The 27,647-nt window shown below is 40.5% G+C and overlaps 2 protein-coding genes across 2 annotated transcripts in view; one reads left to right on the top strand and one right to left on the bottom strand.

Annotated features, from left to right (window-relative positions):
• Window positions 1-332: 332 nt before the first annotated feature.
• Window positions 333-8,425, top strand: SNRPF (small nuclear ribonucleoprotein polypeptide F). Its single transcript, XM_081248810.1, has 4 exons — window positions 333-489; window positions 2,403-2,528; window positions 7,624-7,688; window positions 8,295-8,425. Exons 1-4 carry the CDS (start codon window positions 487-489, stop codon window positions 8,359-8,361), a joined length of 261 nt encoding a protein of 86 aa, XP_081104936.1. The 5' UTR covers window positions 333-486; the 3' UTR covers window positions 8,362-8,425.
• Window positions 8,426-9,495: 1,070 nt separating this feature from the next.
• CCDC38 (coiled-coil domain containing 38) overlaps window positions 9,496-27,647 on the bottom strand; it is a gene marked incomplete at its 3' end in the record, with an annotated part of 43,549 nt that continues 25,397 nt past the window's right edge. The window contains exons 6-11 of the mRNA XM_081250254.1: window positions 26,393-26,497; window positions 19,136-19,271; window positions 15,087-15,269; window positions 13,913-14,114; window positions 11,711-11,832; window positions 9,496-9,609 (exon numbers count right to left, since the gene is read on the bottom strand). Of these exons, the coding sequence (XP_081106380.1) occupies window positions 9,496-9,609; window positions 11,711-11,832; window positions 13,913-14,114; window positions 15,087-15,269; window positions 19,136-19,271; window positions 26,393-26,497 (862 nt within the window). The remainder of the gene's footprint in view (window positions 9,610-11,710; window positions 11,833-13,912; window positions 14,115-15,086; window positions 15,270-19,135; window positions 19,272-26,392; window positions 26,498-27,647) is intronic.

Here is a 27,647-nt window from a genome sequence, read left to right as displayed (position 1 = left end):
CCCAAATTCGTTCTCCCAGGTGTACAAGGACAAAGGAACCCCCCACTAGCCAAGTTGGCAAGACATCACGTCCACTCTGCAGGGTACACAGTGCACCCTCGAGGTAGGTGAGCAAATGAGAAACCCAAGCCGCCTCACGGCCTTTGCAGCCTCGCAGGTATCCTCCCGTCGGCTTGGAGCAGCCGGTTTCCCAGAGGCCCGCGGACTGCCCGGGAGGCACGCACCCACTCGGCGCCGCTGGTTGCCAGGAGACATGCCCAGCCACCTCCTCCAATCAGCAAGCACCTCTTTGCGTCCAATCACAGAAGCCAGAAGAGCGGTAGTCGGAGGTGAAAGGTCACGCTGCTATTTGGCGGCCATTTCCGTGGAAGCTACGCGGCTGGGACCCTGCTGTGGCTCCTCCACAGTCACGAGGGTCGGACGACAGCTGGGTCGGCGGCGAGTAGCCTGCAGCATTTGCCCACTACTGCAGCAGTAGTCGTCGCGATGGTAAGGAGAAAGTGCGGCCAGTGTCCCGTGAGAGAGAGAGGGCGGGTGACCAGCCTTGCCGGGCCTGGTGGTTGGTTCGCGCGTTTCCCATTCATCCGCGTGAGGCGCGGCGCGCCGGGTGGCCAGCCCCTTTCTCCCTGCTCTGGGTGTTTGAGGCGCGCTCTCCTTCCGAAGCGCTCCCCTCCCCAGGAGTGCCCTTGCCCCCTTCCCCGTCTTCTTCGTTTTGTATCCGAGCCTGAGGTGTCCTTGCTGCCTGGGGCCACAGGGCTGTGGTAAAAATGCAGCGGTTTTTCACGTCCCACTTAGCACACTCCACAATCCGCTTTCGTCCCGTGATGTTGGGGGGCCCTGCAGCCCTTTGGAATACAGAGTCCAGGCTTTGAGCATTCTCCTGTTCGTTTAGCAAAGCTTTACTGAGCGCCTGCCACCTGCCAGGGCCAGGTAACGTTCTAGGTGCTAGGAATATAGGATAAAAAGTACTGATGCGGACCCTGCTCTAGGTTAACTCAGACATTAATCAAACAACGATAAATACATAATTTCGAATAACGTTAACTGCTAAGAAGGGAGCAAATAGGGTGCTGTGTGGGGGCGCCGTGGTGTTAGGAGAGGGGTTACAGATGGCATCCCTTGGAGGAGGGATTGAATCTGAAATCTAAGCGATATGAAATGCAGCCCCGTGAAGAGCAGGAGGAAGCGTGTGTACCTCAAGCTCAGGGAACAGGAGCACAGGCCCTGAGGCCGGAAGGAACACCTGACTAGCTGGAGGAATTGAGAGAAAGCCACAGCCGCCTGCAAGGATAGTGGTCATGAGATAGGGTCGGGCAAGACCTCTTAGGCCGTTTTAGGAGGTCTGGGTTCCACTCCAAGTGCAGTTGGAAGCCATCGAAGCATTTTAAGCAGAGACGTGGTATGATAAAAATAATACTTGCCGTGTGGCTAATAAGTTGGAGAAAGACAAGAGTGAAAACTGGAGACCCATTTGAGATCACTGTGAATGTGCTTATTCTAGAGGGGTTTAGTAGCCAGGTTTCTTGGTTGTTTTTTCTTTGGGCCGATGAGTGAGCAGATGAGGAAAGGAAGAAAAGTCTGAATTCACTGGGGGTACTGAATTCACCGGTTTGCTGAATAAACAAACACAAAGTGACTGCCCATGTGTAGGAGGAGGCACTGCAAAGTCAAAGAAGACGCAGTCCTAGCTCCTGGAATTCCGTTGAAGATCGTGGAGCATGGTCTGCCCCTGCCTCCTTCTGTAGCCTCATACAAAACTAATTTGTGTGTCCCTGAGATCCCTTGTTGATTCACTCTTCCCTCCTTTTACATAGGTACCCCCCCCTCCACCCCACCCCGCCAGATCAGCCCTTTTCCCTCTGGAAATACCTCTCATCCTTTAAAACAGAGGCATTACTTATTTCAGGCAATTCTTCCTTTTCTTTTAACCCTGGATTGTTTGATTGTTTGGTACCCTTGTACATAGCATACCTCCTCTTACTACATTGCAAAATAATTGTCTATTTGCATGTGTTTTGGCCCTCCCCCCTCCCACTGTGGGCCTGAGGACAGGGACTGTTATCTGCTTTTTTTTTTTTTCTTTTTTCTGCCTTTACCGTTGTTTCTTTATGGCCTTGGAACAGTGAGTGATGTATATTAGGTGTTCAGTGTTTCTTAAGTGAACAATGAATACTTTTACAAGTCTTGATGGATTGAAGGTGAAATTGGCTAACTGGGTATTTAAATTTCTCTGATGCTCTTCAACAAAAGTGAAAATTATGTAATAATGTGAGAGAGAAACAAGAGTTTTGCTTCATTTGGATACAATAAAATATTGGTGATTTGATAGAGAAGAGAGTAGGTAATGGAAGCCAAACTACGGAAAAATAATCAATTGGGTTCTTTTTTTGTTCTTTGTGCAGAGTTTGCCCCTCAATCCCAAACCTTTCCTCAATGGATTAACAGGAAAGCCAGTAATGGTGAAGCTTAAGTGGGGAATGGAGTACAAAGGCTACCTGGTGTCTGTAGATGGCTATATGAACATGCAGGTAAGCTGAAGAGTTACAAAGGTCATTAAATTGTATTTATTTTTCTTCACCTGACTCCTCAGAGGTTTAGTGTGAGGTACAAAGATGTAATTAATTTAACTGACAAGCACAGAGCAAAATTCAGGAATAAAGTCAAGGCCAAGGAGGATGTTGTAACTGTGATAACTATGTATGAGACATATTAAACCAAAATTCAAGCACGGATTTGACTCCTAGCGGTTAAAAGTAAGAAGAGCTCAGACATTTGATTCACAGTGCCATAAGACAAATACACTAGAGTTCGCAGAAGAAGCAAAACTTTTCCCAGCACTTAGCTCTGAGAGAAACTTTTCCAGTGAAATCCTTAAGTCTTTTGATGAATGCTAAATGTACAACATCAAAGTAATTTGATAAAAGCAATTCTTGAGGGAAAAGACAGACCGACCAAAAGAATTGATGAACTGGCTACTTGTCTGTTAAACTAGCTTCTGTAAATGTTTCAGCCAGGCTTTGTTTTTTGTTTTTAATTGAGGTAAAATATGTATAGCACAAAATTTACCACTTGAACCATTTTCAGGTGTGCAACTCAGTGGCATTAACTGCATTCACATGCTTGTGCATCCATCACCATTATCCATTTCAAGAACTTTTTCATCATCCCAAAGGGAAACTCTGTACCCATTAAACAATAACTCCCCATTCCCTTTGCCTCCTGGTAAACACTGTTCTTTTTGTCTTTATTCTAGGAACCTCATATAAGTGGAATCCTACAATATTTGTCCTTGTGTCTGGCTTATTTCATCCAGCATGGTGTTTTCAGGGTTCATCCATGTTGTAGCATGTATCAGAATTTCATTCCTTTTTATGGTTGAAATATTCCATTGTGTGTAGCGGTCCCTCAGTATCCTTGGGGGGTTGGTTCCAGGACCTGCCTGGTATACTGAAATCCACAGATGCTCGAGTCCATAGTTGGCCCTCCGTAACCGTGGTTCTGCACCAGTTTGTTCATGCGGTCTCAAACCTGTGTGGTTCAAGGGTCAACTCGACCTCATTTTAATCGTTCTTCTGTTGGTGAATATTTGAATTGTTTCCACCTTTTGACTGTTGTGAATAATTCAGTGAACGTAGGTGTACAAATACCAGTTAGAGTCTCTGCTTTCAGTTCTTTTGAGTCTGTATCCAGAAGTGGAATTGCTGGATCATACAGTAATTCTTTGTTTAATTTTTTGTGGAACTGCCAGGCTGTTTTCCACAGCAGCTGCACCGTTTTACATTCCACCAACAATGTACAAGGGATCCAGTTTCTTAACATCCTCACCAACACTTGTTATTTTCTGGGGTTTTTTTTTAATAGTCATCCTAATGAGTGTGAAGTGGTGTCTCATTGTTTCGATTTGCATTTACTTAATGATTAGTGATGTTAACATCTTTTTATGTGCTTATTGGTCATTTACATATCTTTGGAGAAATGCCTGTTCATGTCCTTTGTCCATTTTTAAATTGGAGTGTTTGGTTTTTTGTTGCTTAATTCAATAGTTTTCAGCCAGGTTTTTGAAGAAAGAGTTTGAGGTTATATTTTCCTGAAGCACAGGTATTTATGTGACTGATTAATGGCTGATGAATGAATTTTAAAGGGTACCTAGATAGGTGGTCAAACCAATCGTGACTCCAAGTATTCCAAACTGGTAGTGCTGTAGGCAGAGTACTAATAGGAGCACTTGTAGGCCCAAAGCTGAGATTTTCCTTAATTTAAGAGTTTACCACCTGAACAGACAGTGCTCAGGTCCCCAAAGTTCTTATAGAGCATGGTTTTGGCATGGAAAATTCCCTAAGCAGGAATCATTTACCGAGGCCATAGAGAAATTTGAAGACTATATCCATTGTGCTGAAAATGTTCCAGACTTAGATAGTGGTGATAATTAACATAACTTTATGAATATACTAAAAACCACTGACTTGTATACTTTAAAAGAGAATTTTATAAGAATTATTTCTCATTAAAAGAAAGGAATAAAGAATATCCACCAAATATTTGGTTTTAGAAGTAATATAGCTTCCTAGTGAACCTGCCAGAGTTATGAAATGTATCTCTGAGTAACTAACCATATTGGTGATGCTTTTGAGTTTGTTCACTCAGTGAATATTTACTGAGAGCCCCTTATGTGCCTGGCACTGTGAATACACCAGTGAACAAAACGAAGTCCCTATCCTCAAGAAGTTTGTGTTTTAGTGATGGGAGATGGTAATATAATGTGATATGGTATCAGGTAATGATAGATGCTATGGAGAAAAAGAAAGCAGAAATGGAAGAGGGTGACAGGAGTGTACAATATTAGATAGGATAGCCGGGGAAAGTCTCTGAGGAAGTAAATTTAAACAGAGACCAGAATTGAGTGAGCAGCTGAAGAGAGTGTTTGGGGAAGGAGCATCCCAATTTGAGGGAACAGCAAGTTGCAAAGGCTCTGTGGCAGAAACATGCTTTTTCTTTTCAAGGCACAACAAGAAGGTGAGGGCAGAGTGGGTTACAGGAAGTGTGATAGGAGGGTTGGAATGGTAGTCATGGAAGACCTTGTAAGGGACTGTAAGAATTCTGGATTTTATTTAAAATGTGATCATATACAAACAGCTCATACAACTCAATATCAAAACAAAACAAAACAAAACCAGACAACCCAATCAAAAAATGGGCAGAAGACCTAAATAGACATTTCTCCAAAGAAGACATACAGATGGCCAAAAGTCACATGAAAAGATGCTCAACATCACTAATTATTAGAGAAATGCAAATCAAAACTACAATGAGGTATCACCTCACACTGGTCAGAAGGGCCATCATTAAAAAGTCTACAAATGATAAATGCTGGAGAGGGTGTGGAGAAAAGGGAACCCTCCTACACTGTTGGTGGGAATGTAAATTGGTGGAGCCACTGTGGAGAACAGTATGGAGGTTCCTTAAAAAACTAAAAAATAGATTTACCATATGACCCAGGAATCCCACTCCTGGGCACATATCTGGAGAAAACACTAATTTAAAAAGATACAGGCACCCCAGTGTTCATAGCAGCACTATTTATAATAGCCAAGACATGGAAGTAAAATGTCCATCGACAGATGAGTGAATAAAGAAGATGTGGTACATACGTATCACACACACACAATGGAATATTACTCAGCCATAAAAAGAATGCAGTAATGCCATTTGCAGCAACATGGATGGACCTAAAGATGATCATACTAAGTGAAGTAAGTCAGACAGAAAAAGGTAAATATCATATGATATCACTTAAATGTGGAATCTAAAAAATGATACAAATGAACTTATTTATAAAACAGAAACAGACTCAGAGACATAGAAAACAAACCTGTGGTTACCAAAGGGGAAGGAGTGGGGAGAGAGAAATTAGGAGCTTGGGATTAACAGATACACACTGCTGTGTATAAAATAGATAAACAACAAGGACCCACTGTATAAAACAAGGAACTTTAACTATATTCAATATCTTATAATAACCTATAACGGAAAAGAATCTGAAAAATGTATGTGTAACTGAATTACTTTGCTGTGCACCTGAAACTAACACAGTATTGTAAATCAGCTATAGTTCAATTTTTTTTAAGTGTGGTAGAAGGCCTTTGGAGCATTATTATAATTTAGAAACCAGTTTAAATGTTGGTGAACATCTGCTGGAAATAATCACTTTTAAAAAAAATTAGTTGAGGGCTTCCCTGGTGGCACAGTGGTTGAGAGTCCGCCTGCCGATGTAGGGGACGCGGGTTCGTGCCCTGGTCCAGGAGGATCCCACATGCCGCAGAACGGCTGGGCCCATGAGCCATGGCCGCGGAGCCTGCGCGTCCGGAGCCTGTGCTCCGCGGTGGGAGAGGCCACAACAGTGAGAGGCCGCATACTGCAAAAAAAAAAAAAAAAAAAAAAAAATTAGTTGATGTTAATACATTATTTCTGAGAGCTGTTGCATACAGAACTAATTGTTGGCAACAATTTCAGACAAAACCATATCCCCTGAGTATAAGAGGTTATTTTTTGTTCTCTATAGGAGAAGGAATAATATCCAGTAGCATTATTAATTCATTAACATGTTTTAAATGCCTTACCTTATATCCTCTCTAAGACCTATTTTTCTTTCCCTTTGCCCACTTGCCTAGTTAATGAAGGAAACTTCCCTGTTTCCTTTCTATCTTGTTCATTTCTTTTGTGAGTTCCAGTAGCACTGATTGTAATTTTTTTTAATTATAAGTAAAGTTTATTATCTTTATGTAAAAGGAAATCTAAACATTTTAATGTAAAATTAGGAATAATAGAGTTCTCTAAAGTAACTATAAAGGTCACTCTTAATTAAACCTCCTCTTAAGAACTTATTTTTTTTCCTGTTTGTTAGCACATAATTTTTTAAAATTCTTACTCAGTTCTTTAGTTTGGTTGTTGACTAATATAAGAGTATTTGGGGGCTCCCCTGGTGGCGCAGTGGTTGAGAGTCCACCTGCCGATGCAGGGGACGCAGGTTCGTGCCCCGGTCCGGGAGGATCCCACATGCCACGGAGTGGCTGGGCCCGTGAGCCACGGCCGCTGAGCCTGTGCGTCCGGAGCCTGTGCTCCGCAACGGGAGAGGCCACAACAGTGAGAGGCCCGCGTACCGCAAAAAAAAAAAAAAAAAAATTTGGTATTTTAGCCATAACTTTTGTACCCATTGGGTTCCTCAATATGATATAATGCTATTACTCTGAGAAAAGTTAATGTCTGTTTCTTTAGACCTGAATTATTCACAGCTTATTCATAAATTGGAGACTGTTTTCCTTGACATGTTGTTTTAATGTTTAATAGAAAGAAATATTACATTATTGAGATATTTAAAAAATTGTGTTGAAATGAGCTTTGTTATATATCAGTTCTACATCTATTAATGTTAACTTTACTGAATGTTTATATGAAACCAAAAAGTACTACAGTAGTAATAGAAAGCTAATCTACTAATTATTGTAGGTAAATGTGAGTCGTTGGTACCGAAAGGTTTCAGTTAATAAGTTCTCTCACCAATATTAGGTGTATAATACTATTTTCCTCTTGTGTGATTATACTAATATATTTTCTTTTTATTTAAAGCTTGCAAACACAGAAGAATACATAGATGGAGCATTATCTGGACATCTGGGTGAAGTTTTAATAAGGTAACAAAACATCAGTAGTTTATATAAGGAGTTACTGGTGAGCAGTAAAAATACCTGTTTAAATAAACTATTAGTGCCCCAATCTCAGAATTACTTTTTTAAAATCACTATTAATTTAACATAACATTCTACAACTAGACTTCAAGATTCTTGAAATTGTTAAACTTGTTAAAGCAGATTTAAATATTTTGAAGTTGTTCATTCTTAAGGTTTTTCTAGTGTTGATATTAAACTTTCTAGGTCTTAACTGTACCTTTTTCAGTGGTTTTAGTTGCAAGAGCTTGGTTTTGAATTTTAGGTGGGTCTGGCTGCTGTTAGGGATTCGTATTACACTTATTTTCTAGAACTAGCTTCACATCTCCAAATTCTAGTTATTATTCCCTTTGGAAGATCATAAAGATACCATTTTATAACAACCGCATGGTATAAAAATGAGTGTCATGTGCTCTTTAACAAACCAAAGGTAAATTTTTTTTAAAAAGAAATGATGTATTTGTAATTTTAGCATTAATATTTTTGGAATGAAAAAATCTAATAAAAGTAGTAATTCAGATCTTATATGGTTTCTTGTTGGAACAACAAAATGGACTGTTTTTCTGTTTACAGGTGTAATAATGTCCTTTATATCAGGGGTGTTGAAGAAGAAGAAGAAGATGGGGAAATGAGAGAATAGCATCTTTCGGGGGGAATTTTTTTTATATATATTTGTAGACAATAAAGATTTGTTTGTTTTTCAACTTGACTGTGAGCTATTCATATTCAGATATTTACATGCAGGGCTCAAATGTTGAAACAGTTGAAAAATTATTCACAGAACTAATGCTTTAAAAGCCACCCAACTTGATTCAAGTTGGTTTTCATGGAAACCCAATGCTGTATTTTTTTTCTATAAGAGAAATTTATTTATATGCTCTATAAATGTTTATGAAAGTCAATTTTAGCCCTCATAATTGTATATTAACTGAGACCCTTTGAAAGCAACTGTTTCTTTTAAAGTTATTTTTGAGCCACTTTTGACACATATAAAGTTAAATATTTTCTTAGAGTTAATATAGACTGTATTATTTTACTTAGTAGTCAGAAAATTACATGTTAATTCTATATCAGTGTGAGCTAAATGATATGCACATTACAGCTAAAATTGAAACATCACCTGAAAGTTAAAATGGTTTTGAGTATAGAACACAACAGAAATTGTGAACTGACATGTAGGCTGAAGACATATGGTTTGTTCATTTAAGAGAATTAAGTTTTCTGAACAGAACCCCTTAATGTGAATTAAAAATCAGTCTCATGGTTGGTTATGTCTCATTATGTTCTCATGAGAACATAATCTAGTAGTTTTCATTTAAGTTTTAAACTCCTCAAATCAATATTTTAGAATTGCACATTGTTAAAATGTATACTCCACAGTGATAAAATTTACACTATGAACTTTCCTGTGGACTAGTTGGAAAAAAAAGATTATTTAAAGTCTTATATTGTCAGAATGCCACTATTGCACTTAAATGGTTATTCACCGTACAGTTACATCAGTAAGGTCACTATGGATGTGTATCCCCACCTGGGACAACAGAAAGTATAAATGTTTAGCTATATAGAATAATGGTTAGGATATGGATAATAAAGGTCTTCAACAAAAGAAAATAACTTCCATTTCCAATCCTAAGAGCCTTTTAGAGTAAGGACCTGTCTTCCTGAAATTGGTTCGGCCTATGTGTGGGGCAGAATATTGCCATTACTGAAAAGCAAAAATCTACAAAATATGCCTAAAGCATTCTGGTTATAAATGTCTTACTGCTGCTATTCAAGTGAAAAAATATTCTTCCTCCAGTGATTTTGTTCTTGTATCCTTGACTAAAAGTAGTTCACGTTTGTTACCAGATGGAGGTTTTGAGCGGTAGATAAGTTGTCTTCCCAGCTGAAACAAAAGAAAAAGTACTTAATATTTTCATATAACCATTTTCTATTGAACTGTAACTAAAATACTAATATTAACTTGATTTTTCTGAAGAATAATATAGTTTAAAATAGTAAATAATAATCCCAATTACAAAGGGATTGATAACCTAATGGATGTCCAAATGCAGGCAAAGTTAAGTAACGAATGGAGCATCATGGTATGCAGAAGACAGGGCAGTTAGGTTTTATGGGGAAGTGGGAGGATTTAGATAAAGTCATCAGATAGCTTGTGTTTCAGATATGCTAAGCTTAGAGAAACTCCATGTTTGAGGCCAACACTTCATTTCTCAGCAACTGCCATAGCTAATTTCTACTCCATTGGTTGGAAGAGATCACTTTCCTCTGCTAAGCAACAGCTGACTGGCATTTAAAAATCCTGTTAAACAAAAAAAAAAAACTTGAGAAAACCATGTACTATTTTCTTAGGCACTAGAAATCCTGTTGGCTCTTGGTCCCACCAGGAGAGTCTTAGGGATACCCCAGTTCATACCTATTTATTCTCTCTGGAGCATATACTCAAGTATATCATACTAATCTTTCTCTTTGAGTCTTTTCTCCCCCTTCTCCTTATTTATTTATTTATTTTTTGTTTTGCCTTTATATCTGAATTTGTATAAATTAAATGGATAAGAAAACTGTTCTGTTGGACATGAAATTTGATGGGACGTTTCCATTGTGCCTCAAAAGGGGCACCAACCCTGTGTGTGACTGTCCCCTGCATTACAGAATGTTTGACATTCCTGACTCCAGGGAACTAAATAGCACTAGCAATCCTCCCCTCATTATAACAACAAAAATATCCGTAGAGGCCTGGAATCCTTGAATTCCTTTCCTAATGCCATATTTTTCTCCCCACTGGTGATGATCTCCTTTGATAACCTTTGTTATTAATTTCTGTCTGAGAAAATTGCCAGTGATGAAATGTCCTAAATGTCCTCTGACAGAGTAAAATCTTCTTTCAGAGGTCTTCATACATTGTTGACTTATCAACATTCTTTCTCCAATTTTCTTCCAGATTTAGTTTTCATTCTCATTTTTAGTCTGTTAATTCAGTAAGCATTTATTGAGTGTCCACTATGTGCCAGGCACTGGGGATACAAAGGTCGTAAAACTCATTCATGGTCTAAAAGGAAAGATGGATATATTAAAAAATAATCACTTTAATTCGGTGAGTTTAGTAAATAATAGTATATACATGTAGCAGGGTGATGAATGGTTAATTCTCTCTTAGAAGAAGAGAAGTTAGGTCTTCATAGGCAGAGTTGAACTAGATAAGTACAGACCCTTTTAAAGATGAAATGCTTATTTAAATAAAATTAATCATCACTTTTTGACATAGTACACATTAACAGTTACCATACTGCAGAACTTTAAGTACTTACCTCAAAAGCTGGTTGTGAGGCGCAGAAGCATTCACTATAGGTTAGCTGTGACTATGGTGAGAATCAATGTCCATATTAGCTTTGCAGATAACTATGAGATTGCCTTCCTGGAATATACTTCAGACTCTAGCTCAGAGGAGGGAGAGTGGCATATAAAAACAAAAGGGCCTTCACACCCAGGGGGAGTCATAGACCACATGCACTCTGTGACTGCCCAGTTCTAAACTTATTGAACAGGTAATCTTAAAATATGAAGAACCTTGGCTTCTGGTCAGATTCTGCTGCTAAATCTGAAGTGACTCTGGGTAAATTATTTTAACTTCAACTATAAGTCTAATTATTTTTACAGTGTGAGGATTAAAAGACCCTTCCAGTAATAATGTAATTCACTTACTATTATTTTTTTAATTCTCTAGTTTCATGGCACCTGGAGCTAAAGAAAAAGAGGAGAGGGGAGAGGTTTCTTTTACCAAAAAGTTAGTCTAATGGAGAACTGTAGAACCAGTAATTTGAATCATTCTAAAAGTAGCAAGGAACCAGAGAGAGATCAATTTAAGCTGTTAGCAATCTTACTGAAGTTTAACCTGGACAAATTAGATGAGTTAGGTATTTTGTTTTTGTACTGCAGAAGCCCTCACACATTGATGTAGTGGAAGCTATTAATAACAAAACACAAACCTTTTTCTTTGGTTGTGCTACTGCTCTTTCCAGAGCAGCTTTTAGCCTTTCCTCCTGGTGTTTTTGTTTTTCTTTCACTTTCTCTTCACGCAGCCTGTCAAGAGGGGAAGACATTGTCCTAACTATAAATCACAGAAAGTAAAAAAGACCTACATCATTACTATTTGGTAAAGAATTATCTAAATATTATAAAGTTTCCTTTAAGGTTAAATGAAAATAATACTTCATCTTCACCCAAATCTATGGGTTTTGAATATTCAGGTGAAATTTCAACAACAAATCCTGTTTGTGTTGAAATGGGAAGAAAATGCATGTCACCATTTTGGAAGAAGTAAAATCTATCCAAATCTTGGTCTAAAACAAGCACCTCAGCAAAGCTTTCTCATCATTCCATTTACAGTTCAGTACTTCGCAGTTAAGCCGTATGGCGGCCACCTGAATTAATTTCCAGCTATTTCCCCCTCTTTTTAAACCTTTTTATTGAAGTATAATGTGCAGAAAAGTACACAGATCACAAGTGTATATAGTTCAATGGATAACCACAAAAACATACTTTCCAGCAAATCTTTTTGAATGTTATCCTCAAATTAAGGCCAAGAAATAGTATTTATCTTTGTTCTCTTTAGGGTTGTTATGAGGATAAAATTAAATGAGCTGACTTATGCAAACTGTCTAGTCCAATGCCTGGTGCAGAATAACCATTGGACAAGTGATAGCTTTTTTATGGCTGTATATAATTATCAATGTAACATTCACTGAACATTTTTTATGCAAAATTAGGTGTTAGGTGCCTCCAAACCATGGGAAAAATCCAGTAAAATTCTCCTTTTGATAAGAATGATAAGTAATTGGAATTAGATTCATGTATCACTACTGGAAATAGTAGTAATTACAAGATGCAAATGCTCTCAGTGTAATTAGTCAAAGGTCGTCTTCTGGAAGGAGTGATCTTTCATTTATGATTTCTTAAAAAATTTGCTTCATATTCAATAAAATCCCATCAGGATCACCTTAATATATTCTGGACTTTGTTTTTATATGGAGGAAACAATATCCCCCCCACCCCAGTAATGTAAGCAGTAACAAAGTATCTAATATTAATGGCTACTATTTGAGTACTTACTATATGCCAAGCATGCTTTAGCGCTTTTACATAGATTATTTAATTTAATCCTCACAACAACCCTGTGAGATAAGTTCCATTATTACTGCCATTTTACAGATAGGGAAACTGAAACTTAAGAGAGGTTGTGTGGCCTGCCTAAGGTCACAAAAGTTGTAAATGGCAGAATCTGGATTGAACCCAGGCAGGTCAGCTCTAATGCCCATGCTCATAGTCGTAGTTCTAGTATGCCTGCCAACATGTCTTTCTGCTATAACATGAATATTATTCCACCTATAAGCATTCTCTATATGATACATTATACTAGGGATCATATTATATTTATAATAGTCATTGCCTCAAAGGTAGTATGTACATAAAATCCTTATTTAACTTGGTATGGAAATTTGTAAACCAGTGGATTCTCTGGGAAAGGCCCCAAGCTAGGCAAAGATGTGGGGACGTGGGAGCTGGGCAGGGGTGGAGGTGAGGGTGGTGGTATGTGTCCCAGGGATGATAATCCTCATGAGATTATCTTGAGGAATAAATGAGTTAATGAGTAAATGTGATGTATGTAAGTGTTGGCAGTTAGGAACTGAGGAAAACCCTCATTACATGGCTCTAACTTTCAAACAATTCCTTCATAGATTGAGTCTCCCTGTAGTTTTCCAGTGAAAGGCTCCTAATTCTAGTCTTGGGCCCTTCACCACAAGTATAGTTCTCCTTCTACATTATAGCCCTTTGAAAATTTTCATGTAAGTAGTGAATATTCACTCTGAAAATTCACTTTTTCAGTCTAGAAGGACCGCTTGCCCACCCGAAACTATGTCATTTGCCCCTGATGAACTGTCCTTCACAGTGCTTGTTTTACCATTGATAATGAGATATTTATTTCGTAAGAATATGGATGTTATGCGTCTCCACACTAAATAGTAGCTCCATGAGGAGGGCAGGGCTGGGTTTGATTCCACTGTGTCTCTATATGGCATATAATAGAGACTTGCCATATAACAGACTTCCTTAATGTGTGTGGAATCCAAGCAAAAACAGCTTCTCATTAAGTCTTTCACTACCTTTGTATCATAAGACAGTGACTGTACTTTTGCCGTCGTTCTGTTTCATCCTCTCAATTGCCTCCACGTTTTCTTTGGGAACGGATTCAATGAGATCACTCAGTTCCACCAGGCGAGACTCTACTTTTATCAGCTTTTGAACTGGGTTGAGGCTGCCAACCTCAGCATCTCCAATGCAGACTTTGTATACTTGATTAATTTTTTTACTGAGAGAGTCTATCAGTTTTTCCTGAGGTTGAGAAGAAAAGGAGAGCAGAAAACATAAAATTTCATTACTATTTTCTTGTTCATTCAATAAATGTAAAATTCCCTCTTACTATATTGTAATGAAAAAGGCTTTTATGTTCTAAATATTTCCTTTTTTTTTTTTTTTGCGGTACACGGGCCTCTCACTGTCGTGGCCTCTCCTGTTGCGGAGTACAGGCTCTGGACGCACAGGCTCAGCGGCCATGGCTCATGGGCCCAGCCGCTCCGCGGCACATGGGATCTTCCCGGACTGGGGCACGAACCCGTGTCCCCTGCATCAGCAGGCGGGCTCTCAACCACTGCACCACCAGGGAAGCCCTAAATATTTCCTTTTTTTAAAGAAAAACTTTAATACAACATAGAACAGTGAGAAAATGCAGCATTGCATTTATATTATAATTTATAGTCAGATCATTACTACAGTAACACCTTGGATTATTTTCTTTAAAAATATTTCAGTCTAGGTATAAAAAGTAACTTAATAGGACAGATTGTCTTTTTGCTTGAATTTTTTTGTGTATCATTCCCATTCAAGTAGACACTACATAAACATTTTAAATCCTTTTTTTCCCCACTCTAATGCATTTCCTAGCAGCACAGTGTGTGCTCCCTTTTTTGCACTTACTATTCTATTTGCTAAAACTATAATCCTGTATGATAGTTATTTGCATACATGCCTTATCTCCCCTCCTAGACTGTAAGCACCTGGAAGGCAGGAGCTATTTCTTATTTTTACACTTATATCTAAAGCAGCACCTTGCACATAACTGCACTTAATAAATGTTTGCTGAATAAATGAATGCATTCTCTAAGAGGAAAAAAAAAGTTACAAGCAAACAGATTCCTAAGCTGGCCTATAAAACCTTTTGAGGAGTTTTCATTCTCTCCACTGGGAAGCCATTGTAGTACTCTAGTCTAAGCAGAGGCCTAGGCCAAACCTTGCTGATCCCTGTACCTGGCCACTGTGCCGTTGTAGCTGTTGGTAGAGGTGCTCGAGCTTGTAGGTAACATGTTTCGGGACCGTAAGGAAACTCTGTCTCTCCACTGTGTACCTGGCATTCGTGGATAAAAGGATCTCAGTAAACTTCTGGGCAAAGTAAATCGTTCTCCAGGTAGCATCCTGCCCCCATTCCTGCTTCTGCTCAGGAAGATGAGAATCACCATAAAGCCAAGGACAAATAATACTCAAGACAGATGTAGCTCCAGGAGCCCTGGGAGAGACCCCTCCTGAAACCACAGACTCATTCCAGAGCCACCAACACTTAATTACAAGTCAAGATCTGTTACCAATAGTTTACTTCAAACAGCTTGTCTGTCCCACCTTCTAGTTTAACAAGCTTTCTGATGGTCCTGTTTGCCATAAAGTCCCCCGTTTTTCTTCTGAAGTAACACTTACTGTATTCCCTATTTATATTTAAAACATGCTTCTAGGAAATTTGGAGAAATACAAAATAATGTAAAAGGAAAAAGTAAAAAAGAGCAAAAGTCCTATTTGCCATAAAGCTTCTTTTTTTCTTTCCCTTTCTAAATAACATTTATTGTATTCCCTATTTATATTAACACATTCCTTTTAGAAACTTTAGATATATAGAAAAATATAAAAGGAAAAAAGTATAAGTAACTCATCAAGGGGCTAAAATATTGTACTTGGATAAAAAAAAATTACTGCAGTGTGGGTCATTAAAAATATATATTCTGGGCTTCCCTGATGGCGCAGTGGTTGAGAGTCCACCTGCCGATGCAGGGGACATGGGTTCGTGCCCCGGTCCGGGAAGATCCCACATGCCACGGAGCAGCTGGGCCCATGAGCCATGGCCACTGAGCCTGCGTGTCCGGAGCCTGTGCTCCGCAACAGGAGAGGCCACGACAGTGAGAGGCCCGTGTACCGCAAAAAAAAAAAAAAAAAAAAAAAAAAAAAAAAAAAAAATATATATATATATATATATATATATATATATATATATATTCTGAGAAAACATCTTTAATATGAGAATGATTAGTAGTTGATGGAAGTTTCGTAGGGAAACCTCTTGAACACTTAGAAAGAACTTTAGAGATGGATGGGCAGCGACCTTTCAGCATGTCTTATTTTCTTTTTAAGTTCTGCCTGTCAAACAGGAGAGGAAAAGACGAGGAGAGATTTTTATTAAGATAACAAGAACAGTGTAAGAAGTAGGATTGGGGAATGAGGTTAAAGAAAATACTCATGTATGAAAAAGAGATTGAGGGCCTGGCCCAACAGAGCAGAAGGACAAGGAAAAAGGCAGCTCAAGGCACAGGCCTACAGATGACAGAGAAGTAAAGTATCAGTCCATCCCTGGAGCTGCCACCAGATGGCGGGCCCAGCCCAGAGCACCTCGGAAGAGGGGTAGCCAAGAGAGGCTGCAAGAAGTGGGAGGAGCTGCTGCTTCCTGCTGAGTAGCGGGACAGGATCGTGACAGGACCGTGAAAGGCTGAATACTGGATACGAACTCTGGATGCCTTCAGCAGTGAATGAGAAGTGATCTGACCAGAGCAATGTTTAGGAGAAATAGTTGTATCACAACTGGATAGGCGAGGGGGTAGATGTCTAGATGACCTTTAAAGTCCTTTCCAACTCAAGGATTCTGTAATTCTACTCCATGTTATCTTCTGCTGAGTGCTGACTGTGCAACTGAACTTGATTAGCTCCCTGTGCCCAAGAACAATAAAACGAGAGATGAGGATGTTCTGCAAATTGAACAACGGAATAGCTTACATTCCATTTCATGTTCGATAAACAAACAACTGCACAAAACAATATGTCTGAATCTCACCAACATAATGCTGAGAGAAAGAAACCAGACAAGCTGGACATATTACATGATTCCATTTATATAAAGTTCAAAAACATGAAAGCTTATCGATGGTGAGAGAAGTCAAGATAGTGGTCATCTTGGGTGTATGGTAGAGACTGGAACGGGGCATGCGGGAGGCTTCTGGGGGTGGTAATGGTGTGTTCACCTTGAGGAAATTCCTTGAGAGATACACTTAGGATCTGTGCACTTTTCAATATTACATATAGTTTTAAAAGTAAAATATTGAATCAAGGAAAAATGTTTTTAGGGGATTAAGTACAGTTAAGAGTGTGGAAATTTTGAAAGAATAAAATACTCATAGCTCCAAAATACCTATGATAATTTATGAGTATCAAAATTAGACATAGCTATGCTGATTCACTCATAAAGGATTATGTTTTGCACATTTCAACATATGAACAGAACGGGAGTGGGGAAGCTGGAAAAGTCTTAGAAAAGAATACTTTCCCTGCCAATTGTCCTGTTCTGCCTCTGCTTCTCTGCCCCAACATGTCACATTTGTGGGAGACACTGTGAATTATTATCTCCATTTTCCCAGAGTATATAATATACACGGATGCCAAAATTACACTTGTGACCCAAATGTCATAGTCTTTAAAAAAGTAATTTTCAGATCGATTCTATCTTCTCCATTTAGGGCTCTGGTTGCTTCCAAGTTTGAGTATTGAAATGCCACTTTTTTTCATAGCCACCGTAAATGTGGATGAAAGGGGCTTGGTGGAGGGCACGGGGAGATACCACTGATATTTACCTGACATTTTTCATGTTAATCAGTTTCGGAATTATTTAAAACAGAATTGAAGGGTGGAAACAACCCAAGTGTCTGTCAACAGATGAATGGATAGATAAATTGTGGTATAAAAATACAGCGGAATATTATTTGGCTGTAAAAAGGAATGAAATTCTGACGCATGCTACAGCATGGATGAACCTTGAAAACATGCTAAGTGAAATAAGCCATAAACAGAGGTCCAGATACTGTATGCTTCCATATATATGAGGCAACTTTATAGAGACAGAAAGTAGAACAGAGGTTACCAGAAGCTGGAAGGTGGGGGAATGGGAATTTATTGTTTCATGGGTACAGAGTTTCTGTTTGGGATGATGAAAAATTCTGTAAATAGATAATGGTGATGCTTATGCAATATTGCAAATATACTTAATGCCACTGAATTGTACGCTTAAAATGGTTAAATTGTAAATTTTATTTTATGTATATTTTACCACAATTTTAAAAAAGGTTTAAAAAAACCCCAGCATTGAAGAACTGAGAGGTGGCTGTCATCACACTTCCTGCTCTGGCAGTGCACAGTCCTATCCCCTCCTATCTCTGGGTGTTATGCCACCCTAGGAAATGTGGGCTGTGAAGGAGCCATAAACAGGTTTGTCTTTTATAACCCTGCCCACCTATGGGCAGGGGAGCACAGTCATCTTCTGATAGAGTCCCCTTAAATCTACCTCTGTTTGAAAATCAAGTTCATAACTATAATTGTGATATTAGTCTCACATATGAGTTTTGAATTTTATTCATTGAAGATTTTTACAAGAAAACCAATGTTAGCTGGAGTTTGTTATGGGTCTTAAAACTAACCTAATCATTCATTGAACAAACATTTATTGAGCACTTACTTTATGAGGACACTAAACTTAGCTGACTAGATAGGGTAAGACAATCCCTACCCTGGGGTCTGCATGGAGCTGGGGGAAACCGGCACGCAAACAGATAAGCACACGTGGATCTGTGCAGACCCGAAAGAGGCCACAATCTATTACAAGCTCACCGTTGGGAAGATAATTCCTTTCAGTGCTGATTCAGTGATTGCTCTGTTAATTATTTGCCCCTCAAATTAATACCAAAATGATCACAGGTAGTGAACTACTTCATATGTATGGTAATATGTATACTGACTGAAAGAAATTATTTATAGGCGGGGAAATCTCAGCATTATATTTTGTAACATTTTAAGAGAAATTCAATGCCAATTTGAATGCTTTCTATCTACTGTATAAATAAGCTATTACATATTGACAAGCTGCTTTCCGGGCTCTACCATCAACCTGGGACTTGTGGTTTGCTTTAATTCCCCTACTCCAATGCTTAATACACAGGGAATGCAGATTATTATCATGAGCCAAAATAAAATTACTACAGGCAAAGAATGATTACCTGAGCATCTGAATTAAATTCTCCAAAACTAAATAGCCTGGACCTTAATTCCAGTTCTGCTGCTTTTTCCTCTTCTCTTACACAGTTAGCCTTAAGCATTTCCTTGTGTTCCAAAAGAAACTCTATGTTGGTATTTCTATTGCAAAAGAAGAAAGAGACCCTTGTCTGTAATTTGTGATTTAGTGAAATAAGCCATCAGTCAGGAGCTTCAGCACTCCCTCCAGATCATGTGTCAACATCCTATGTCTAGCAAGCCAAATACAAGTTTATATTTTAAGACATTGACAAAGTACATGCAACTTTTCAGGTTAAAGTGAGAAAAGTAAATGCACAGATGCTTTTTAACTTCCGTCAGGAAGCATTTTTCTCACCCCACCCCTACTTCTGTGGTTCCCCCGAGTCCCCCAAATAGAAAGCAGCAGAGCTGAGGTATCGGGAGCCCAAACTGTGTGACCTAGTATGTCACTGTGATAGCATTTTCTAATCAATCTTCTCCCACCTCTCTGATACTCTTCTACCTTTTGGGGTTCCTTTTCTTTGGGTCTGTGGTTCCTCAGCCTTCTTGCCTCTCATTCTAACCATTCTTTTGGGCTGATCTCATCCTCTCTCACAGATTCAACCACTGCTAATATACTGACCCTCACATCTCTCCTCCTCTTGAGCTCTGGACTTCAATGGCCAGCCTCTAACTGGACACCAATATCCACTTAGGTGTCCCCTGTGGAGCTCAAACAGACACATCCAAAATCACACTCCTTATCCTCCTCCCAGCCCTGCTCCCCTTACTGTGTTCCCAATATCACTGAATGACAACATCATACACCAGGTTGCCACACTAGAAATCTGGGAGTTATCTGTGGCCACTCTCTTTTCCTCACACTTCCCCCAAAGTGTAGGGGAAGCCTGTCAATACCACTTCCCTGATGTGTCCCACAGCCTTTCCTTCTTTGTTCCCGCTGCCACTGCCTGGTTGAGGCAGTCCATTATCTCTCACCTGATGAACTGTGACAACAGGCTCCTAACTGGCCCGTCCATTTAGGAGTTTCATCCCTGTCCATTTTATTCTCTAAAATACCACCATATCCAGTTTTCTAAAATGCAGATCTGATTGGGTCTCTCACACACTTGCTAAAACCTTCAGTGGCTCCCCAGGGCACTTGGAACAAAACAGACTCCTTTGGATGGCACCACTGCTTCCCTGCTCATGATCCAATACCTATTTACCCCTCGAGCCTCGCCCACTTGCACCCTGCGGCCCAGCCATTCTGAACAGAGACAAATGCCGTCACCCGTGTCCCAGAAGTCCCCTCCCTCTTCCAGAGCGTGTCCTCACTGACCCGTCCTCCTCACCAGGAGCAGCTTAGATGCCAGCTGATATGGAGGGTGTTCACTGATCCCGCCCTTGCTTTCCCAGTCCCTCACCTCTTGTCTGGGCTGAGAGTCCTTCCTTTGCATGCCTGTGGCACCCTGAGCTTATCCTTCCAATGGCCTTATCACATTATAGTGTAACTGATGAATTCCTTGTCTGTCTCCCTCACTAGATGGTAAGCTCCTGGAGGGCAGAGACTGTCTTTTATTTATTGCTGGCCCTGCGGGGCACTCAATAAATATGTGCTGAGTAAATGAAAGAAACTAGGAGAGTGGTGAGCTTTCTGAGAGAATGAAAGTGACGTTTGAGTATTACTGTGTGCATCAACATGAATCCTTATGATATTCTGTATTTGATTGTATCTTGACTGTTGATGTCAATATCCTGGTTGTGATATTATATTACAATTTTGTAAGATGTTACTATTGGGGGAAACTGGGTAAACCGTAGTGGGACCTCTCTGTATTTTTTTCTTATAACTGCGTGTGAATCTACAATTATCTCAAAATGAAAATTTAATTAAAAACACAACAAAACAGTGACTCCTAAATGCCACAGAAGTGCAGTCACCCCAGGGCCCCTGGAATTCAGAGCACAGTGTCTGTGTTGGCTTTTGTCATGGATAATACAGTGCTGGCCCAGATCCTTCCTTTGGGGCTGGTGTACCCATCCTAGACAACAATATATTTTCTTAAAAGCTCCCCTGGAGTAGCTAGGGTTGAGAACTACCAGTTTATGAAATAATGAGTATAAATGAGTCAATAATCAAATAAGGGAAGAAACAAAAAATGCTTTATAGTCTCATTGCAGCAATTTTGAATGACATGGTAAAATTGCAAACACACCAGTCAGCAGTGGATTCAAACAACTGGGAAGTGAATTCTGAGAGGCAAAGACCCAGGATGCAGGGTGCAGGCAGTTTCTGCAAATAGCAGTTGTAGGCCCTCATCAAAGGATGCAGGGAGGCCTATGAGAACTTGGTCACCTCAGGAGCACATGGAACCACTACCTCCGGCATCTGTTACGGTGGGTGTGGATACATGGTACATATGTTAAAGAAAGGCTAAAAGAAATATTTGCTTAAAAAAAATTCACAGTTTCCAAGAGAGTTAATCAATATGTACTGTACTTTGATAAGGATGATTTCTTTTGCTCTAGGGTGGGAGTGGTCGTCTTGTGCAGTTTTGCTGTTCAAAATGTCCAGGCGAAGTCCATGTCACTGGTGATGGTGGAAGTGAAAAAAATAACATAATTAGAAGTGAGTCCTTGTTATTTGGTACAAGATACTCATTTTTTCTGCACCGATATGCCCATTACTTTTTAAAAATTATTATTAGAATAATAATCGTATAGGAAATAGAGCTCTTTTATTCTACTACTTTTGGTTCCAAGCATAAAATCAAAGGTACTGTTTGGGGTGGGGGGGTGCATTTTGTCAAAAACATGGCAAAACTATTAAAGGTCACAAATCAGGGACATAAATGGTGAAATATAAACCATGGTTCTATTTTTACCTAATCATACATATTTCTAATCACAGATTTTAAAAGATCAATATATAAAATAAAAATGATGGACTTCAATTATTACATCTTGTGGAGAGACCTACCATAGGCCCATACACATCGCCCATGCACTCATTCCCCTGACACCAGTGTCTGGGCCTGACCCTGGTCTGAAACTGAGAAGTGGGCAAAACTGGTCTTGGGTCTCTGCATCCACTGACCCCCAGGTCCCCCCCACAGCCAGGCCATGCTTCCTCATGCCTGTGCTCTCGTGACTTTCAATCACCCTTTCTGCTATTCTGTCTTGAAACCACAGCAGATCCCACTCTCCCACCCTTTACCTGGGAAGTTCCTACTTATTCTTCAAAATCCAGCTCAAACATCACCTCCTCTTTTTTTTTTTTTTTTTTTGCGGTACACAGGCCTCTCACTGTGGTGGCCTCTCCCATTGCGGAGCACAGGCTCCGGACGCTCGGGCTCAGCGGCCATGGCTCACGGGCCCAGCCGCTCCGCGGCATGTGGGACCCTCCCGGACCGGGGCACGAACCTGTGTCCCCTGCATCGGCATGCGTACCCTCAACCACTGCGCCACCAGGGAAGCCCACATCACCTCCTCTTAAAGACTCTTCTGGGACTTCCCTGGAGGCACAGTGGTTAAGAATCCACCTGCCAGTGCAAGGAACAAAGGTTCGATCCCTGGTCCGGGAAGATCCCACACGCCATGGAGCAACTAAGCCCATGTGCCACAACTACTGAGCCCATGCACCACAACTACTGAGCCCTCACGCTACAGCTACTGAAGGCCGCATGCCTAGAGCCTGAGCTCCGCAACAAGAGAAGCCTCCGCTCACTGCAACTAAAGAAAGCCCGCGTGCAGCAATGAAGACCCAACACAGCCAAAAATAAATAAATTTATATATATATATATATATAAAAAGACTGTTCTAAATGCCTCAGGCATAGATCACATTATTTGCTTTTGCTCCCAGACCCGTCACTATCACCGCTGTATCGTTTGCCCTATTGTATTGTATTGTATAGTATAGGTCCAGGGTGCAGAACTATGTCCTATTGGTCTTTGTGTACTCAGAGTCTTAAAAAGAACCCAATACATTGTATGCCTCCAATATATACATGGTGAGTGGGGGAAGAAAAGAAAATGGATGAAGAACCAGTGGATTCTACCACTGCCATAAATTACCATCTTAAGCTTTTAAACTGATACTGGAACACATATTACTAAAATGTCTTGTCAAGGGATGTTATTTAAACTGAGTGACCTCTATATTCAAGATTTTAAAGAGAAGAAGACATTGACCCCACCACCTACTTCCTCCACCCCCCTCCCCTACACTCTACTCCAGATCCTCTAACAGGCAAAGTAATATGTCTTAAATAATTTGGGTCCTAATTGGCCTCACAGTCTGAAGGAACTCACTTTCTCAATCCGCTGGCCAAGTGCACTTATATCAGGGTTGTTTCTGGGCAGGCAGATTGCACTGTTGAGCTTTACCTGCACCACTAAATACCTCCAGTGGTTGACAGCAGGATAAAGGAGAAAAGGAGTCACCAGAAGTCAGCCTGCACGGGGCGGGGCGGGGGTGTGTGTGTGTGTCACAAACTCGAATGACTACAGGGCAGGGCAGGCTGAGGCTGAAGGCATTCTTGGAGTTGATTATGGGCGTGGTAGAGCTTCCTCGGTTTTCCCAGTTACTTCCCTGAGTTACTGGCCAGTGGCAGTCACCTGGTTGCCATTGACCTGGTTTGCTGGGCCCTGGGAATGGGTCCATCAATACCAGAAGGCAGGCCTGAACCAGAGGAATGAGGAGGTCCAGCCGGGAAGGACCTCAGGGTATGTGCTAGTCAGCCAGGGACAAGTCGTGCCAGATCCTTTGCCCCTGACTTCTCTGCCAGTTCTGCGCATTCGCCCACCTCTCTTGAGTTTTGTAATAATGTCGAGAGAGAGAAACAGAACTCCTAGCTCCCCAGGATTAAGGGTGATGTGGACACTACCCTCTGTTTTCCAGGTTAGTTTACAAGTCCTGGATCTCCACTTTGAGATGGGCACCTTTTCTGGCTTTGTTTTTGTGAGTCAAGTGCCAAACTCCAGTGTCACCTTGGCTACCCCTTCCCAGAGAAGAGTCTTCTGAAAATGATATCCTCCTGGACTCCTCCATGTTACCCTCTCTTCTCCTTGTACTTAATTCTAGAACAGAAAATAAACAAGGTGGGGAGGGGGGAACACTTCTGAGAATGACAACTTTGTTTCAGGGTGAAGGTAGAGTTATTGTGAAAACTTCCAGGGACAGAAATTTAAGATGGGGACATGGTAACCAGCAAATGTATTATGCAGACGGCCAGGGCTGGTCTCTGGAGCGGGCGGGATGGATGAGAACTGACCTGGGGGGCCTGAGGAGGTCTCTCTTTCCCATATCAGTCTGTCAGAACCGCTAAAATCCGAATGTTAGCCATTCACTCCTCTGGACTGAGACGCACTGCTTTCTGAGCATCCTCTAGTTAGATGACAAGTCTAGGAGCACTGAATCTTAAGTTGTCAAATACAAACACTTCTCAGTTTTCCTTTCATGGGTTTTCTCTCTTGTCAAACATCATGTATTGAGTTTAACCCAGTGTCATCACTGTGCTTGATACTTTATACACATGATCTGATTTAATCGCACTCAGCATAGTGAGGGACACAAGAGAACTGAGCAGGGCAGCTACCCCTGGTGTGCTGATAAATGTTTAACAACCGGCTCTCGGGGAAAAAGATTCTCCCTGATTTGTAATTTGCAGATTTCAGAGTGTGAAAGCTCTCACACCTAAGGCTCAGGATCAGCTCTCAGCTGAAGAATGCAGATCATCAGAACCCTCTTTCTGTGTGGCGCTCTCCCCTCCAGTACTCTGCTCTTGGAACTCCAGCCACCATGTCCTCCCTACCCCCAGCTCTGCCTTTTCAATCCATGGGGACTGCTGAGTACCCCATCCCCATGCTGTGTCCTGGAAATGCTCTCCAGGCAGTACACTGAGGACAGCACAGGACTCATTTCATTTGTTTCCCCTCCCTCAGGGATTACTATGCTTTGCTCCTTGATGTCTGATGTCTTAAAACTGTTGTTCCATATATTTTTCAGGCAAGAGGGTAAGTCTGGTCCTTGTTACCCCAAGGTTGCTGGAAATATAAGTCTTCTTCAATTTGTGACCCTAGGTTCATCACTTATGAAATCTTACATGTAATAGGATCTATTCTTGGTCCATTGAGCTGGCTTCCTAATGCCAGTACCATACTGTTTTAATTTCTGAGACTCTGTGATAATATATAACATTTTAAAGGATAAGTAACAACACCCCCATTACATTCTTTTTTTTAAATTCATTTTCTTATTTATTTTATTTTTGGCTGCGTTGGGTCTTCGTTGCTGCGCGCGATCTTTCTCTAGTTGTGGCGAGCGAGAGTTACTCTTTGTTGCGGTGCTCGGGCTTCTCATCGCGGTGGCTTCTCTTGTTGCAGAGCAGGGGCTCTAGGCACGCGGGCTCAATAGTTGTGGCGCATGGGCTTAGCTGCTCTGCGGCATATGGGATCTTCCCGGACCAGGGCTCGAACCTGTGTCCCTTGCATTGGCAGGCGGGTTCTTAACCACTGCGCCACCAGGGAAGCCCCCCATTACATTCTTGCTTCAAAAGTATTTGTTTCTCTTTCTAGATGAACCTCAGAATCATTATGCAAAGTTCTACCTAACCCAACACCCAACTCCCTGACCAATTTTTTGTAACATTTTTATTCTAATTCCATAAAACTTATAATTAATTTCAGAAAAGATGGCAGCTTTACAAAATCAACCTTCCTATTTAAAAACATGACACATTTCTCATCTGTCAAATCTCCTGGTCACACAATTAAGGGTATTATTGCTTTCTTGGATTTAATTCCCTTGTATATTTTCTAATTAATAAAGTTAATCTATTTAGCTTGACATATTAGGTTAATAAAGTATAACTGACTCTGTGTCCACTTACTCTATAGAATGCTTTAATAAGTCAACTTGTTTCCCAGGTTTTTGACTGGGGAGAGGTTTGTAGGTATGCTATCATACTATCTACAAATAAAGTATTTTCTGTTTCTCCATGTATATATTTTTATTGCTTCATATCTGAAATTAACCTGAGTTTCCCAATTAATAATTTATAATATCAGAGATAGTGGGATAGTGGGATTGTTCAGGTTCTGCTTAAAATAAAAATTCTGACGATTCAATAAAAAACAAACATAGAGGCAGAATATTTTAGAATTAGGGATATTTACTTAATTGAATTAAGAATATGGGACTTACTTGTCATTATACTTGGAAGCATGACATTCACATTTTCTTTATTCTTTGACACCTTTTCATTGCTTGCTGGATTTGCCATTGTTTTGGAGACAATTTCAGCAGAAAAAATCTGTAATTCATGTACTCTTTAAGGAGGAATTCTGTTTTTGCTATTTCACTACTCAAAAGAAATATAGATATGATTAGATGTACCTGTGTGAAAGCATGTTCATTTTTTTAAAAAGGTTTTACAAAAGTCATTTTCTTGGTCATGTATTTGAATAATAATTTGCTTAACAAATATTGTAAATATGGCCATAAAAATATGGGCTTCAATAAGATGTGAGACAAGAGGCAAGAAACCTGTAGGACGGCATCCCTCGTGGCGCAGTGGTTAAGAAGCCCTGGTTCGGGAAGATCCCACATGCCGGGAAGCAACTAAGCCCGTGCGCCACAACTACTGAGCCTGCGCTCTAGAGCCCGCAAGCCACAACTAGCGAGCCCATGTGCCACGACCACTGAAGCCCACGTGCCTAGAGCCCATGCTCCACAACAAGAGAAGCCACTGCAATGAGAAGCCTGCATACTGCAACGAAGAGTAGCCCCTACTCACCGCAACTAGAGAAAGCCCCTAAGAAGCAACGAAGACCCAATGCAGCCATAAAAAAAAATAAATTTATATATATATATAAAAGAAACCTGTAGGAATGTTATTTGAATAAAACATGCCCAAGGATATGCACACATAGAATAGATTGATGATTGTTTTACTGGGCAAGGGCACACTGCCCAGTGTGCATAGATGCCAATACTATGGCACCGGCTTTTGAGAAAAGAAAGAGCTTTATTGAGAGGTTGAGTGGCAAGACGACAGGAGGCAAGGCTCTCAAATCTGTCTCCTTGCCTGTCAACCTCTCAATAAAGCTCTTTCTTTTCTCAAAAGCCGGTGCCATAGTATTGGCTTCTATGCGCATCGGACAGCGAGCCCTTTCCTGGAAAAATTTTGGCGACCACAAAGGGACATAGGTTTTCTGAGGGCCTGCCAGAGGCACTGTGGCCCTTAGTGGAGTGTGTGCCTTGCCACCAATCCAGAGTGGCCACCTAGACCGAATCTGTCTAGAGGGTCACCTGTCAGGTTCCTGCTTCCCCAGCCTGGCACTCCAGCTTCTTTGCTGCTACTTTCACTTTTGAGAAAAGAAGCAACTCTTGGATCAGAGGTCTTTTGGGTGAGTAAGCTCATTAAAATGCACCTGTGCCTGTCTAATAACCTTGTTGGGATTATAGTTTAGAGCTCCAACCTGGGGAGATTTTTGTTGGGTTAGATTCCC

This window comes from Mesoplodon bidens (genome assembly GCF_964165515.1).
Source record: "Mesoplodon bidens genome assembly, chromosome: 11".
Classification (NCBI taxonomy): domain Eukaryota; kingdom Metazoa; phylum Chordata; class Mammalia; order Artiodactyla; family Ziphiidae; genus Mesoplodon; species Mesoplodon bidens.
The sequence above is the reverse complement of the archived record's forward strand: the minus strand, read 5'-3'. Positions and strand labels throughout refer to the sequence as shown.

What these genes read in the sequence shown, in the direction of transcription:
- SNRPF (XM_081248810.1), top strand. An exon ending in ATGGCTATATGAACATGCAG is followed by an intron (nt 2,529 to 7,623) that starts GTAAGCTGAAGA and finishes TTTTATTTAAAG; the next exon opens with CTTGCAAACACAGAAGAATA. An exon ending in CTGGGTGAAGTTTTAATAAG is followed by an intron (nt 7,689 to 8,294) that starts GTAACAAAACAT and finishes TTCTGTTTACAG; the next exon opens with GTGTAATAATGTCCTTTATA.